Source organism: Colias philodice, chromosome 31 (assembly GCF_061535455.1).
Source record: "Colias philodice isolate Cphi_HAF_F1 chromosome 31, ilColPhil1 Martin Lab GWU primary, whole genome shotgun sequence".
In the NCBI taxonomy this organism is placed as follows: domain Eukaryota; kingdom Metazoa; phylum Arthropoda; class Insecta; order Lepidoptera; family Pieridae; genus Colias; species Colias philodice.
In genome coordinates this window covers 11,683-27,388 of record NC_143116.1, presented here as the reverse complement: position 1 = coordinate 27,388, position 15,706 = coordinate 11,683, and the positions used below count along the sequence as shown (strand labels likewise).

The following is a 15,706-nucleotide window of genomic DNA, read 5'->3' as shown; positions in this document are numbered from 1 at the left end:
AATTATCAGTAGGATTAGAAAAAAACCTGTTTAATCACCAAAAAACAATAAGTTGATTAACTGCACCTTATCCGTATTAGATATACATCTACCTTACTACACTCGATCTGTTCGACGAGTAATTAGTAAAGATAAATGTTATAAATGAATATAAATTATGACGTATGAGGAAAATATTGTAATTAATGCAGATATGAATAGAGATGCTAGTTAAATTTAATATAGATCAGCGAAACTAGTAATATTTGTTATTTGATTTATATTTTACTAGCTTTCCATCCGCGGCTTCGCCCGCTTTGACTAAAACATAATAAATTATTTACTAAAACCTTCCTCTTGAATCACTCTATCTATTAAAAAACCGCATCGAAACCCGTTTCGTAGTTTTAAAGATTTAAGCATGCATGGGGACATAGAGAAAGCGACTTTTTGCACGCCTCATAAGCGAAGCGTTGAGGTGGGTACTACTGTCACTTCGCGCAAAACATCTGATTTTTCAAACTTAAAATGTCTTTATACAGTATCATACATTGCACTTGTAAGATAATACATACACACACATATTAAGAAAAAACACTATTTTTAACATTCATGATATTTTTGATGTCATTTTTGTTATTTAAACTAGTTAAAAAACAGTTTAAAAAAGTTCTGTCTTGGACGTCCGTGTGTCTGTATGTGCGGAGGATTTTCTTGTTAACACGATAGCGACCGAAATACTTTACTAATCGAGTCTTTTTCTTTCTCTTACGCTTGAGTATGCTCAGGAATAGAACCCTTTCATTTTTCAGGGTCTGATTCGATGTGGTTTAATTGTTATTAAATAAACAAAAATAATTATTAAAAAAAAATTATGAGGCGTGCACTTTTGGATTTTCCAAATTTTTATACTATGTATTGATAATATATCAATTTGACTTCTCGACCCGTTCAGAAAATAATATGCGTGGCCCGCGACCACACGTGACCATACTCTTCAAACAAACGGCATTCAGAAAACAATTTCAAATTTGAAACTTGTTAGAAAAATGGCGTCATCATCATGTTCTTTGATTTGTACTTTAAAATGAAATTTAAATTAAATAATCAAGTCCTTGCAAGTGATGTGCAGAAAGGTCAAAAAATCAAGAACGTTTATTTCAGTTTATGTTACAATCAAATTTAAAAAAATTCTGTAAAAAAATTATCATATATCAATTTTGGCTTTATTAATTGTCCATTAATATCAGAGATGGAACACAAATCAGACGAAATTCAATAACTTTGAATTTGGAAGGAATCTTCCAAATTCAAACGATGCCTGAAAATGAATCACTTCTTCCCCTTAATTATTGTATCCAATAGATTTAAAACATAACAATACCTACAATTGTTATCGAATTAATCGCTAAGATAGCCGCAATACGTATAAAAGCAAAAAACTCCAGTCCCCACTATCACTGACCATGAAGACCATCATCCTCCTACTGTGCTGTGGCGCGGCGCTGGCCTTCGAGCCGATCCTGGTGGACTACCACGCCCGGGTGGGCATCCCGGAGGCTGTGAGGATCAAGCAGGCTGAGGACGCGACCGACTTCGATGGCGCCAGGATCGTGGGGGGCAGCGCTTCAAGCGTGGGAGCGCACCCACATTTGGTAAGTGATTTGGTTCAGTTTATTTTAAATTGTATTATGTTGTAGCAGTTCAGGTACAGTAGTAATTAGTATCTTTTTAATTTATTAATAGAACAACAATAGAAAAAACCTCTAAGGTTACTAAGTAATGGGCGTATACAAATAATTTAAAATTAAGATAAAATTTAAGAATTACGGTAAACTATACTTATCCATAATAAATAATATAAACAAATATTTCGGGACAATTTTCACACACGGCACGATCTGATCCCATACTAGGCTTTCGCTTGTGTTATGGAAACAAAATGGCTGATAAACATACATACGTATATAATTTTAAATAAAAACTACCCACTACCAACCAAGCCAACCGGTCAGTCTATCCATGTAGGATAAGAAATATTTTGATAATGTATTGTAAATCACCAATTATTAAAAATTACACTGCTTGTATAATGTAACATGTAACAAAAAAAAATAATTTGAAGGCAGATTAATGGCCTAGTAAATTATTAATTATGCAATATATTATCTAGCGCTGATTTTTTCACTCACTTTACAATGAAATAAATAAAAAAATAATTTAAGAATGCCAGTTGCACAATATCGTCTTCATACGACTTCATTCAGTAATGCCTCTGGTTTACTACTAATGCTGAAATTCAAAGCCACACTAACATATGCTCTATAAAAGATGAAATTAACACGCATACAAAATCTTATGTTGCCAGACTAGAGAAACATCCTAACAAACTAGCAAGCCAACTGATAAAAAGGTCCTACCACAAACGTCTTAAAAGAAAAGATGTAATCTAGCTTTATTACTTGAAGAGCAGTTGTCCTCACTGGAGGGCTCGCTCTACATGCCAAAATTTGCCTGACAACACATCCGCTTATAGCGAAAACCGCTGATTGCAGATGAAACAAAAGAGAAAAAAAAAAAAATACGACTGTGAACACTGTAACAAAAATCATAAGCACATTGCAAAAACATAGGTAATAGGTATGTATATCCGAATGTGATTTCCTAAACAAACATTCACTTGCAGGCCGCTCTCATAATAACCCTGACAACTGGCCAAACATCAATCTGCGGCGCGTCCCTCCTCTCCAACTCGCGTCTGATCACGGCGGCGCACTGCTGGCGCACGAGGAACTTCCAGGGCCGCTCCATGGTGGTCGCGCTTGGCACCAACCGCCTGTTCTCCGGCGGCACCAGGGTCACCACCTCCAACGTGCAGGTCCACGGCAGTTATAACATGAACAACTTGAACAATGACGTCGCTATCATTAGTATTAACAGCGTCTCGTTAAACAGTAAGTTGATATTTGGTTAAAATGGTAACTAATTTGCTACTCTCGTATTTGTTCTTTTCATTTCTGTTTGTAAGGATAGACTTGTTGTACACGATTTCTGTAATTGTTTCAAAGTTTACTTTACAAATAGAGGTTTACGTTTCCTTTTTTTAATGATTATAAGTAAGTATCAATTTACATTGAAAAGGTAATATTGATACGATGTTTCACTTATGTGAATATCAATATTATAATTTGAAATTATATCAAAACGTAACATATTTCTATAAAATAGAGCGTGTGCCGGACCTTAAAGATACCCTTTAAGGTCCGGCACACGCTCCGGATATTTAAAGATACCCTTAACGTCGCTTTAGTCCATGACGTGACGGTATTGCCATGATGCGACCTTGAAATTTAGTCTCAACGCGCCTAAAGAAGTTTTATTTCAGAAATATAAATATGTATAAAATTCCTCATCATTATTTTTTTATCATTGCTTTTTTTATTTCAGACAACATCCGTGCGATCGCGCTGCCTTCAGGACTGCTGGAACACTTCACATACCAGGGAGAGACGGCCCGCGCCGTCGGCTTCGGAAGGACCAGTGACTGTAAGTATTATTATTTTATTTTATTATTTTCATTTATTTATTTCAACATTTTTAAACAATAGAAATGTCTTTGTTGCGATATTTTTAAAAATGTAGAGTCAATTCAATCGCGGTTTCAAATCCCGCCGCTTGATAGAACTTTTTAAATATTCTTTAAAGGCTTATCATTTATGAAGCATTTCAATGCTATAAAACTAGATATCAAATGTTTTATCTCTGTAAATGCAAATACTTTACATAGAGTTACTATAAGTAACTAAGGCATACTTTTTTACAACTGTAAAACATCTCATTCCCGCGCTTTACTTCGACTACCTAGGCAACAAGACATGCTTCTTATACCGTTTACTCAGACAGATAATTTTTAATGTTTTTTTCATCAACAGCCAGCAACAACAACGAGGCTCTCCGGCACGTGAACCTGCTGGTGATCGCCAACTTCGAGTGCATCGACGTGTACGGGCCCAGCTCGGTGCTGAACTCCAACCTGTGCACGAGCGGGCGCGGCGGCGTCGGGCCCTGCAGCGGGGACTCGGGCGGCTCGCTCGACTTCACCTTCAGCGGCGTGCGCTACCTGGTACGTACCACCTGAACGCATTATACAATTTTGTTCATCTGTCCGGAGCAGAAACCCAGAATATTTATACAAAGATCAGTTTTCATAACATAATGTATCATAAATCAGTCAATGGGCAGCACAAATTAGTTGTTGCCACATTTCTCAATGTCTATTTTTCCAGATCGGTGTGACATCGTTCGTGGCGGAGCGAGGTTGCCAGTCCGGCCTGCCCGCGGGCTACGCGCGTGTGACGTCATACCTCAGCTGGATACGGGCTAGAATATAATTTCACTTGAATAATTTGGAAAATCCAAAAGTGCACGCCTCATAATTTTTTTTTAATAAATATTTATTAATTATTATTTTTGTTTATTTAATAACAATTAAACCACATCGAATCAGACCCTGAAAAATGAAAGGGTTCTATTCCTGAGCATACTCAAGCGTAACAGAAAAAAAAAGACTCGATTAGTAAAGTATTTCGGTCGCTATCGTGTTAACAAGAAAAAGGATCCGCACATACAGACACACGGACGTCCAAGACAGAACTTTTTTAAACTGTTTTTTAACTAGTTTAAATAACAAAAATGACATCAAAAATATCATGAACGTTAAAAATAGTGTTTTTTCTTAATATGTGTGTGTATGTATTATCTTACAAGTGCAATGTATGATACATAAAGACATTTTAAGTTTGAAAAATCAGATGTTTTGCGCGAAGTGACAGTAGTACCCACCTCAACGCTTCGCTTATGAGGCGTGCAATAATAAAATATACATACAGATATACGATACACATTGTTTCATTTGATAAGTTATTCTTAAGAGCGTTCATGTCCTAGAATCTGATTATAGCCGGTACACCAGAGCCGATAATTTTTGAAACAAAAAAAAATCGCAGTAGAATGAAACCCATTAGAAAAGGAGGAAAATATGATAAAAATGTAAGGAGAAATAAATTACGGTCAATCCGAGTTCGGGAAGTGGGAGGGAAGGAGCTTTTAAGAGAAAAAAATGGTCTCTCTCTCGATTTCCGACAACACTACAAGTCCTACGGACACAATACATTATACAAGTTTGACGGGTGAGTTTTCGATTGAAAATTAGTTTGTTTTAAGTAATTTATTTGATTGAAAATATTTATTTTTTCGCCTTATTTTGAATTAATACCAAAAAAACAACCTAATTTTCAATCGAAAAGTCACCCGTCAAAATATCAGCTTTTTTCAAAAACTTGGGGTGCCTTTTATTCATTGAAATCTCTACTTTCATATGGTGTAAAAAAAATAAACACCACTATAGTAAATGTTCTCAGGAAATGCATACAAACAGTCTGAAAATTAGCTTAAATTACTAAATCAGGCACACTTCTCGAAATACCTGAAATGTTTTTATCGACATCATTTTGCTTTTGAATATGCTGTAAAATATTAAACTTAGAACAGATAATTATTTTTCTTTTGAAATATTACCGAAAAGCCGATACAAGAGAAGATATAGAGTTTGAGAAGTGTGCCTGATTTAGTAAAAGCTCATTATCACACTGTTTGTATGCATTTTCTGAGAACATTTACTATAGTGATGTTTATTTTTTTTACACCATAATATGGTGTAAATTCAGATTCATTGAAATCTCTACTTTCATATTATGAAAGTAGAGATTTCAATGAATAAAAGGCACCCCAAGTTTTTGAAAAAAGCTGATATTTTGACGGGTGACTTTTCGATTGAAAATTAGGTTGTTTTTTTGATATTAATTCAAAATAAGGCGAAAAAATAAATATTTTCAATCAAATAAATTACAGTGTATTTGGGACATAATATAGTAAGTTTCCACCAAATTTCGTAGAAAAAAAATAAATTTTGAAGTAGATAAAAATAAAAGACCAAAAACTTGGTTTTTTGAATTTTTCACCTAAATTTTGAGGTTATGTGAAAAAATTGTGAATACAAAAGTTGTAGAACTTTTAATTACCTACAACTTTGCCATTGAACTTTTTTCTATAGGACTTGTAGTTTTGTCGGAAATCGAGAGAAACCATTTTTTTCTCTTAAAAGCTCCCCGCTCCCGCTTCCCGAACTCGGATTGACCGTAATTTATTTTTCCTACATTTTTATCATATTCCCCTCCTTTTCTAATGGGTTTCATCCGACTGCGATTTTTTGATTGTTTCAAAAATTATCTACTCTAGTCTAATTATGCAATGACATTTTTTAATTATTATTATTCTTTATTCTTGTAAATTACTGCTTTCGGAGGATAGTAGTTATAAAAGGAAGTTACAACTTATTTTTTTTAACATTTCTATATTATAATACAATTATACATTTAACTACATAATATAATAACAATTTTAAAACAGCATAATTTTATTTTATTTTATTTGTGTACGTGAAGTTTTTGTTGTTTTTACCCTAAATACTTCAAAGACGGTGTTTTTCATTCTATAGGGAAATCAAGTTTTCAGTATTTGGATTTTTTTTTAATTAATTATAAATAAACTTATAATTATAGAAGTGGAGCAATTACCGATTCTGATGGAGTATTTAAGGAGCAATTTTTTGAGATATTTATAATTAAAAAAAAAAACTTTCCGCGCTAACTTCCTTCCGGTCATTGAAACGTTACAAATTTCTTTATTTTATCTTATACTAGCGACCCGCCCCGGCTTCGCACGGGTGCAATGCTGAATGCTGATACTAAATAAACTACAGAAAAACTGTGAACGTTGTATATAAAAACATAGCGGCCCGCTCCGGCTTCGCACGGGTATAAAATATATAGCCGGGCGGCCGGCCGGTACCGCCGCAAAATAACGGTACGTCCCGCAATTTTTAAATCTGTAATATCTTCGAAAATATTCACTTAAATCATATGGTGTAAAGGGCCATATAGATCTAAATTAAATGAACAATGTATTCAACGTATTTAATTGGTTATGGATTAATGCTGTATTGGTTAAAATCGCTTCGAAAATTAGCCATTATTTGTCGTAAAAAGTAAAGGACAAAAAAAAGTTATTGTGGGTTATCCATAAGAGATAGACATATATACCATCGCGGACTTTTCTGTAGACCTTTTTAATGTGTATAATACTTAGTACATTATTTTGATAAAACTCGAAGGGTTCAGCCTGCGTTTGCAATGTAAGCGGAAAAAATGTAATTTTTTACGACATCACATTAGAAACCTCAAAAATAACAGTACTTCTCCACTATTTAATGGATGTTATTATACACTAGCGACCCGCCCCGGCTTCGCACGGGTGCAATGCTGATACTAAAAATACACTACAGAAAAACTTTTAACGTTGTATATAAAAACATAGTGGCTCGGCCGGCCGGTACCGCCGCAAACGGTACGCCCCGCAATTTTTAAATCTGTAATATCTTCAAAAATATTCACTTAAATCATACGGTGTAAAGGGCCATATAGATCTATATTAAATGAACAATGTATTCAAGGTATTTAATTGGTTAAGGATTAATGCTGTATTGGTTAAAATCGCTTCGAAAATTAGCCATTATTTGTCGTAAAAAGTAAATGACAAAAAAAAGTTATTGTGGGTTATCCATAAGAGATAGACATATGCCATCGCGGACTTTTCTGTAGACCTTTTCAATGTGTACAATACTTAGTACATTATTTTGATAAAACTCGTAGGGTTCAGCCTGCGTTTGCAATGTAAGCGGATAAAATGTAATTATTTACGACATCACATTAGAAACCTCAAAAATAACAGTACTTCTCCACTATTTAATGGATGTTATTATACATATAAACCTTCCTCTTGAATCACTCTATCTATTGAAAAAAACCGCATCAAAATCCGTTGCGTAGTTTCAAAGATTTAAGCGTACAAAGGGACATAGGGACATAGGGAAATAGGGACAGAGAATGCGACTTTGTTTTATACTATGTAGTGATAGTGATATAAACCTTCCTCTTGAATCACTATCTATTAAAAAAAACCGCATCAAAATCCATTGCGTAGTTTCAAAGATTTAAGCGTACAAAGGGACATAGGGACATAGGGACAGTGAAAGCGACTTTGTTTTATACTTATGTAGTGATGTAGTGATGTAGTGATGTAGTGATATAAAAATGAATCGCAAAATGTGTTGGTAAGCGCATAACTCGAGAACGGCTGAACCGATTTCGATAATTCTTTTTTTATTATATTCCTTGAAGTACGAGGATGGTCTTTATGTAGAGAAAACGTAAACATGTACCACGGGCGAAGCCGGGACGGACCGCTAGTCTTCTTATATATAAAAATGAATCGCAAAATGTGTTGGTAAGCGCATAACTCGAGAACGGCTGAACCGATTTCGATAATTCTTTTTTTATTATATTCCTTGAAGTACGAGGATGGTTTTTACGTAGAGAAAACGTAAATATGTACCATGGGCGAAGCCGGGGCGGACCGCTAGTCTTATATATAAAAATGAATCGCAAAATGTGTTGGTAAGCGCATAACTCGAGAACGGCTGAACCGATTTCGATAATTCTTTTTTTATTATATTCCTTGAAGTACGAGGATGGTTTTTATGTAGAGAAAACGTAAATATGTACCACGGGCGAAGCCGGGGCGGACCGCTAGTTTTGTAATAAAAATCTGCGATCGCATATCGGGGAACATCTTCAAACAACTTCTTTCAACAACTTCTTTTATTTTCAGTTCAAGAAATGTCAAATTGTCTAAATTCCCCACACCAACTCTCTCCCCTCAAATTCCTCACACCTAGGGTTGCCAATGCAACACCCTGGATGAGTTAAAATTTAAAATTCACAACCTATAAATTATAGAATTTAGACGTCTTCACAGGACGAATTGTTCTTAGCTGCTCGAGCTAAGAGCAAGACGTAACAGTGAGACGGAACCAGGAGAGACCATAGAGAAAGAATCAAACAACCAAACGAACCATCAATCTAATAGCGGCAGTACACATGGGGCCAACGTGTTGGGCCAACGTGTTGGGCAAAAATGAAGATTCCTGTTCACACATTGGCTTACTGATCATTCTGCATTGGCGCTTCAAAGATGGACGTAGTCCGTAGAAGTTCTTGCAGCCGCGGCAATTTATATAAACAGTGCGTTTAATTATTACGTACCTACATGTGCACCAATAACAATGAGTGTACTCTGCCGTCTGCAATGATATCAATTTAATTTTAATTACCTATAAAACGAAACTTGAAATATTACGGACGGATGTACCTATTGATTGGTGATATTTGATCAATTAGCACAATTTAATCAAAATCATGCTCATTGTATATTGTTATTTAATTTTTAAGAACAAGTAACTGTTTCATACCTACTATTTTACTCATTTTATAAATATATATTCTTTTTTTTTCGAAAATGTATGAAAGTGAGTTATGAAAACATCTAGAATAATATAATATAATAAATAGAAAATAAAACATCTAATTTATTGAGTCATAAGGTTTTTATTTTTGTGTAGTTCATGCCGTCGATTCCAAATTATTAAATTCCTTCATGTCGATACAATTCTACGAATTGTAAAACCTCATTGCTTGTCAACATCGGCGCCGCCATCGCTATCGGAACATGGAAACGTAAATTTCATTGACGCGCAACGATACTGTCTCCGCTGACGAGTAACAACAATCTGAACAAGACACCAACGTGTGAACGCTGTTTGCAGAGCGCGCCAAGATCCTTTGAAGTGTGCACAAAAAACCGACAACATTCGGTTGGCCTGCCAATATTGGCGCCAACTAGGCTAATGAAGCCAACATACCGCCAAGTAGCTCTCTACACGTTGGCCCAACCCGTTGGCCCAACACGTTGGGCCCATGTGTACTGCCACCATAAGAACCAACTCTATTTTTAGATTCGGTGCTACACTGACCCTTCTATATATGGACTCGAGAAAAAACAATTATAGTGCGATACAGAAATACTATAAATAAATTACCGCCATCTATTATCACCTTAGTCAAGTAATATTAATTATATCGAACGATCTGTCGTGAACACTCCATTAAGCCATTTTTAGGACAGTACTATAGAAATGATGATTAAAATAAATTCTACATTAAATAAATTTTTATCTATTTATGCGTATTATTATGATTATCGATAGATATAATGAAAATGTTTATATTTGGAAACAAGGCCATCTATGCGACGGATGAAAAACTTTAATAAACGCAGCAGCACTCTGTGATTAAAGTCCACCCAAAAGGTCCGGGGTTCGAGCCCGGGTGGGCATGCTAATTATTATTTTTTAGTTTATCTGCGAATTATCGACATCAGATGATATTATAATTTATATACCATATTTAGATGTATTGTGTGGATTTGTAGTGTATTTTTTTATCTTTTAGACTCACTTAAGACATTAATATGTAAAAAGTAATTATTATTATTCTTTATTCTTGTAAATTACTGCTTAGGGAGGATAGTAGTTATAAAAGGTAGTTACAACTTATTTTTTTTACATTTCTATATTAAAATATAATACATTTAACTACATAATATAACAATTTTAAAACAGCATAATTTTATTTTATTTTACTTGTGTACGTGAAGTTTTTGTTGTTTTTACCCTAAATACTTCAAAGACGGTGTTAGACAAGGTGTCTTAAATAAAAATAAAAGTAAATAACAAAATAACTACATAAAAATTATTGTTCAACCGAGTTTTATAGTGCGGATTAGCGTTAAAATCTTATCTCGTATATTTTATTAACCGTATGTTCAATTTCATTAAATTTGGTATGTATAGATGCGCATCAATAAGAACTTTTATTTAAAATTAATATTGTGAAAATTTATCAACCCGCTGAGGAGGAGTAGGGGAAAATCACTTCCAAAAGCGCTAAATCTCTCCCTCTTATAATTAATTAACTAGTTAATGAATATTATTGATTTTGGTGTCTACGGATGCGCAATAGCGAGATCTATCGTTTGATAATAATTTCATGAGGATTTGCTTACTTGTTTAGGAGAAAATGAGGAAAATCACGTTGGGAGCCACCTCTCATATCTATTGAACTGGGCTATGCACCCCATTCAATTTGGTGTCCAGGGATGCGGCCCGAAAATTCTTTTCATTTGATACCAAATTTGCAAAAATCCGCCCAGCGGTTTAGGAGAAATCGGCGAAAAACGAAACGCAGCGCCCACCCACCCTCCCAGTCCACATCTCTTAGGCATATCAACTCGGTTTGCACAATTTTATACCAATTTTTTTTTAATTTTTTTTTTAATAAAAAAATGATAACTGATAAATAATATTTGAAAATTTTTGAATTTGGACTACTACAAAGGGCTACAGAAATATTTTAAGTTACTGTTTTTTTTTTTTTTTTTTTTTTTAAGTTGTTATAGAGAAACCTACCCTAGCCAGAAACCTAACCTAACTTTGACATTAACCTAACCTAAACTGACCTAACTTTGACATTAACCTAACCTAAACTAACCTAACTTTGACATTAACCTAACCTACACTAACCTAACTTTGACATTAACCTAACTTAAACTAACCTAACTTTCATAGAAACCTAACCCAAACTAACCTAACCATGCAGAAACCTCACCTAAACTAACCTAACTTTGACATTAACCTAACCTAAACTAACCTAACTTTGACATTAACCTAACCTACACTAACCTAACTTTGACATTAACCTAACCTAAACTAACCTAACTTTGACATTAACCTAACTTAAACTAACCTAACTTTCATAGAAACCTAACCCAAACTAACCTAACCATGCAGAAACCTCACCTAAACTAACCTAACTTTTGTAGAAACCTAACCAAAACTAACCTAACTATTATAGAAACCTAACCTACACTAACCTAACTTTTTCAGCAACCTCACCTACACAAACCTAACTTCTATAGAAACCTCACCAATAGTAACCTAACTTTTTCAGCAACCTCACGTACACTAACCTAACTATAATAGACACCTCACCAAAAGTAACCTAACTATTAAACTAGGTTAGGTTAGGTTAGGTTAGGTTAGGTTAGGTTAGGTTAGGTTAGGTTAGGTTAGGTTAGGTTAGGTTAGGTTAGGTTAGGTTAGGTTAGGTTAGGTTAGGTTAGGTTAGGTTAGGTTAGGTTAGGTTAGGTTAGGTTAGGTTAGGTTAGGTTAGGTTAGGTTAGGTTAGGTTAGGTTAGGTTAGGTTAGGTTAGGTTAGGTTAGGTTAGGTTAGGTTAGGTTAGGTTAGGTTAGGTTAGGTTTTTTTTTTTTTTTTTTTTTTTTTTTTATATAAAAAGCACCCGCCATCACAGGGTGTTGTGTGCTTCCCTCTGGAATATTGTCCAGAGATGTTTATTTTGCTTTTAATCAAATAATTACCACACTATTATTTATTAATACATTAGGCCTAAATGAATACAATTTAAAATAGAAAATACAATTTAACAATTTACAATAACATTTCCAAATTAATAATAAAATACTAAAATTAAATATTACATTTAAAAACTTACATTAATTAAAAACATTGCAATGAGAATAAAAAATAAAATAAATTAATACAATTAAAAGTACATTTAAAACTTACATTAATTAAGACATTACAATAAAATACAATTGAAACAGTACGGCACAACAATAAAACTTAACCCTAACATCACAGCTTATCACAGTTTCGTTTGTTAACCACCCCAACAATGTATTTACAATATTCCAAGAATTCAGTTCTCGTATCATCCCCCAGGGCCGCAGGCAGATTCTCACCCGTCATCGCGATGCCCAATTTTTGCTCAATAACATATCTATCTCTTGCAAAAATCGGACACTCGAGCAACAGGTGAGAAACCGTCTCGTCGACTCCGGGCTGACACAGGCACGATGGATTCTCCTTCAGCTTGAATCTGTTCAAGTAGAAGGCGAATCCACCGTGTCCAGTCAGTGCTTGTGTGGCGTGGTGTGTGATGTCTATTTTCCGAACTATTTTGTATGCAGCAGCAGCGCTTGGGAAAAAGAGCTTCGTGCCTCCAGCCGTCTCCCCCACATCATATCTCCTGTCCCATTCCCCGATCGTATCCCGTCTCAGGATACGCTTGACGAATGAAACAGGACACAGATCGTAGTCGGGTTTCTTCTTCGACCCCAGAGCGGCCTCCTTGGCTAACTGGTCCACTCTTTCGTTCCCCCTTAGCCCTGCGTGCGCCTTGATCCAAAACAGAGCGACCTCCCGCCTCTGCGAAGCAGCTTTTCGGAGGGCCGCTCTTGTTTGCACAGCAAGGGGGTGGGGGGAACCGAGTGTGACTGCCTGGAGGGCCGATCTGGAGTCGCTGAAGATGCCGACTTTCGCCACTCCACTCTTGCAGGCTCTAATTACTGCTCTTTGGAGCGCTAGGAGTTCGGCCTGGTAGACGGTGCAATACGGCGGCAAAGCAAGCTTGACGGCCTTCGTCTCGGCCTCCCCCTCCCATACGGAAAGGGCGGCTCCGACTCGACCCTCAATCTTGCTGCCGTCCGTGTAGATCCTATGTACGTGGCTATTAGCCACGTCGGAATACGAGTCCTCGTCCACCAGCCCGAACCCCAGCCCTTCCTGCTCTGCCGGATGTGGGTCCTCAATCGCCGGAGCCATTCTTTCCACCTCCCTGTCTCCCAACGCTGGGTGCGACACCCCCTTCTTGATCTCATATAATCTCGAGACTTCGAGTATTCTGAGGTCAAGGGGGAGTATCCCAGCCAACAGCATAGCTGAGTTCAGGGAGACGGTCCGATATGCTCTGCAGATTTTTTGGGCAAAACCCCGTTGCACGGTGTTCAGCCTTTTTTGGACCCCCATCTTTTCCACGGTGGGTGCCCACGCTGCCGATGCATACATAATAGTCGGTTCGATAACTGCTACATAAATAGTTCTAATAATATCTGGGCTAAGTCCCCAACCAACTCTGGCTGCCCTAGCCAAGAGTTTATACCGGGCGATTGCCTTTTGGCATACCGTCCCGACGTGGGCGTTGAAAGTAAGGCCGCTGTCAATTGTAAGGCCCAGTATTTTTATATGTGAAAAATATTTAATTTCCACACTCCCCATAGCGAGCCGTGGCACGTCATATTTTAACCTCCTCGTCGAAAGGAGGGCACAAGTTTTGTGTGGTGCAAAATTTAATTTGTTGTCTTTACCCCATTCGTGTATTACATTTAGGACACGGTTCGCTTTTCCTTCTATTTCAAGGGCCGTATCCCCCTCAAAGACCAACACTATGTCGTCGGCGAACGCCTGACAGAATACTCCCATCTCCTCTAACATCCATAGCAGAGGGTCCAGCAAGAGGTTCCACAGGATTGGTCCACCTATGGATCCCTGCACGCACCCCTTGCTGGTCCCCCTACTCACTTCCACGCCCGCATATCTAACTTTCACTCCCCTTTCACTCAGGTAGCTGCTGATCACCCGCCTCACGTTCCCCGGGCACCCAACTTCAGCCAACCGCACCTTTATGGCTGGCCACCAGGCGCTGTCGAAGGCTCCCTCCATGTCCAGCGATACCACAACAGAAATCTTCTTCTCCTCCCTCATATTTCTGATGTGGTTCACCAGTCTACAGAGGGCGTCCTCGGTGCTCCTCTGTGGCATAAAGCCATACTGGTGGGGGCTTATTTTGGGCAACAGGTAGAACCTGAGTCGGCCGACCAGCATCTTTTCGAAGATTTTGCCGAGAACAGGTAAGAGGCCGATCGGTCGATAGGCTTTCGGTACCCGATATGATTCCTTGCCCGGCTTTCGCAGTATAACCACGGTCGCCCACTTCCACTGTGCGGGGAAGTAGGCGGCAGAGAGGCATCTGTTGAGCAAGGCAAGGAACCATCCCGGGTTACAATCCACAGCGTGCTGACAGATGTCGGCCGTGAGGCCATCCGCCCCGGGGGCCTTCTTGGGGTTGAAGGACCTTACGGCTCTCTTCAACTCCTCCATGATGAAAGGAGGGTCATCCGGGCCCGCCGGTGGTTCGGTGTCCAAGGACTCCGCACACCTGCGCACCCGACGATGTCCCTCACTTTCACCACTTTCCTGGTCCTCGGGGTAGAAGGTCTCCGCCAACAGTTCTGCCGAGCTTCGGGCATCGAGGGTCTCACCGCCCCTCGAAAGGGGCAGATCCTCCTCTCTCCCTGTGGCTCTATTAAGCACCCTGTAGATGCCCTCCCAGACCCCCTCCCTATCCTGTTTCCGGCAAAACTCCTTCCAACTCTTCTCTTGCGCTTCTTTCACTGCCTTTTCATACATCTCTCTTTCTTCCAGGTACAATCCAACCACGCGGTCTCTGCGATCAGGTGCTGCGTTTCGGATCCTGCGTCTCCTCGTGGCCACCTGCTTCTTCATCTGCGCGAGCTCATCATTCCACCACGACAAGGTGAATTTCTGTGTGTGTTTTTTGGTCGGCATTGTGTCTCTGCATGTCTGTGTGATTGCTTCAGTGTATCTGTCTATTGCGTCATCTATTTGTTGTGTGCTGTGTATTGTGTCTATGTCTTGTATAGTTAATTGTCTGTCCGACATCAGCCGGGTCAGTTTCTCATGAAACTGAGTCCAGTTTGCCTTGTGTGTGTTAAATATGCGTGTAGTTCGTATTATGTTCGTGCCTGTGGATTTATGTTGTCTGATGCCGAAGG

The 15,706-nt window shown here is 37.8% G+C and overlaps 1 protein-coding gene across 1 annotated transcript; it reads left to right on the top strand.

Moving 5' to 3' along the window:
- The first annotated feature begins 1,445 nt into the window (after window positions 1-1,445).
- On the top strand, window positions 1,446-4,370 carry LOC149474965 (epithelial serine protease-like). Its single transcript, XM_089713748.1, has 5 exons — window positions 1,446-1,634; window positions 2,666-2,933; window positions 3,427-3,525; window positions 3,912-4,102; window positions 4,266-4,370. The coding sequence occupies exons 1-5, from the start codon at window positions 1,446-1,448 to the stop codon at window positions 4,368-4,370; spliced, it is 852 nt and encodes a 283-aa protein (XP_089569874.1).
- Window positions 4,371-15,706: the final 11,336 nt, after the last annotated feature.

Bases quoted from the DNA above. Each gene is read 5' to 3' on its own strand.
- LOC149474965 (XM_089713748.1), top strand. From the start codon at position 1,446: ATGAAGACCATCATCCTCCTACTGTGCTGTGGCGCGGCGCTGGCCTTC. The intron at 2,934-3,426 runs GTAAGTTGATAT...TTTTTATTTCAG, and splicing joins TAACAGCGTCTCGTTAAACA to ACAACATCCGTGCGATCGCG. The intron at 4,103-4,265 runs GTACGTACCACC...CTATTTTTCCAG, and splicing joins TCAGCGGCGTGCGCTACCTG to ATCGGTGTGACATCGTTCGT.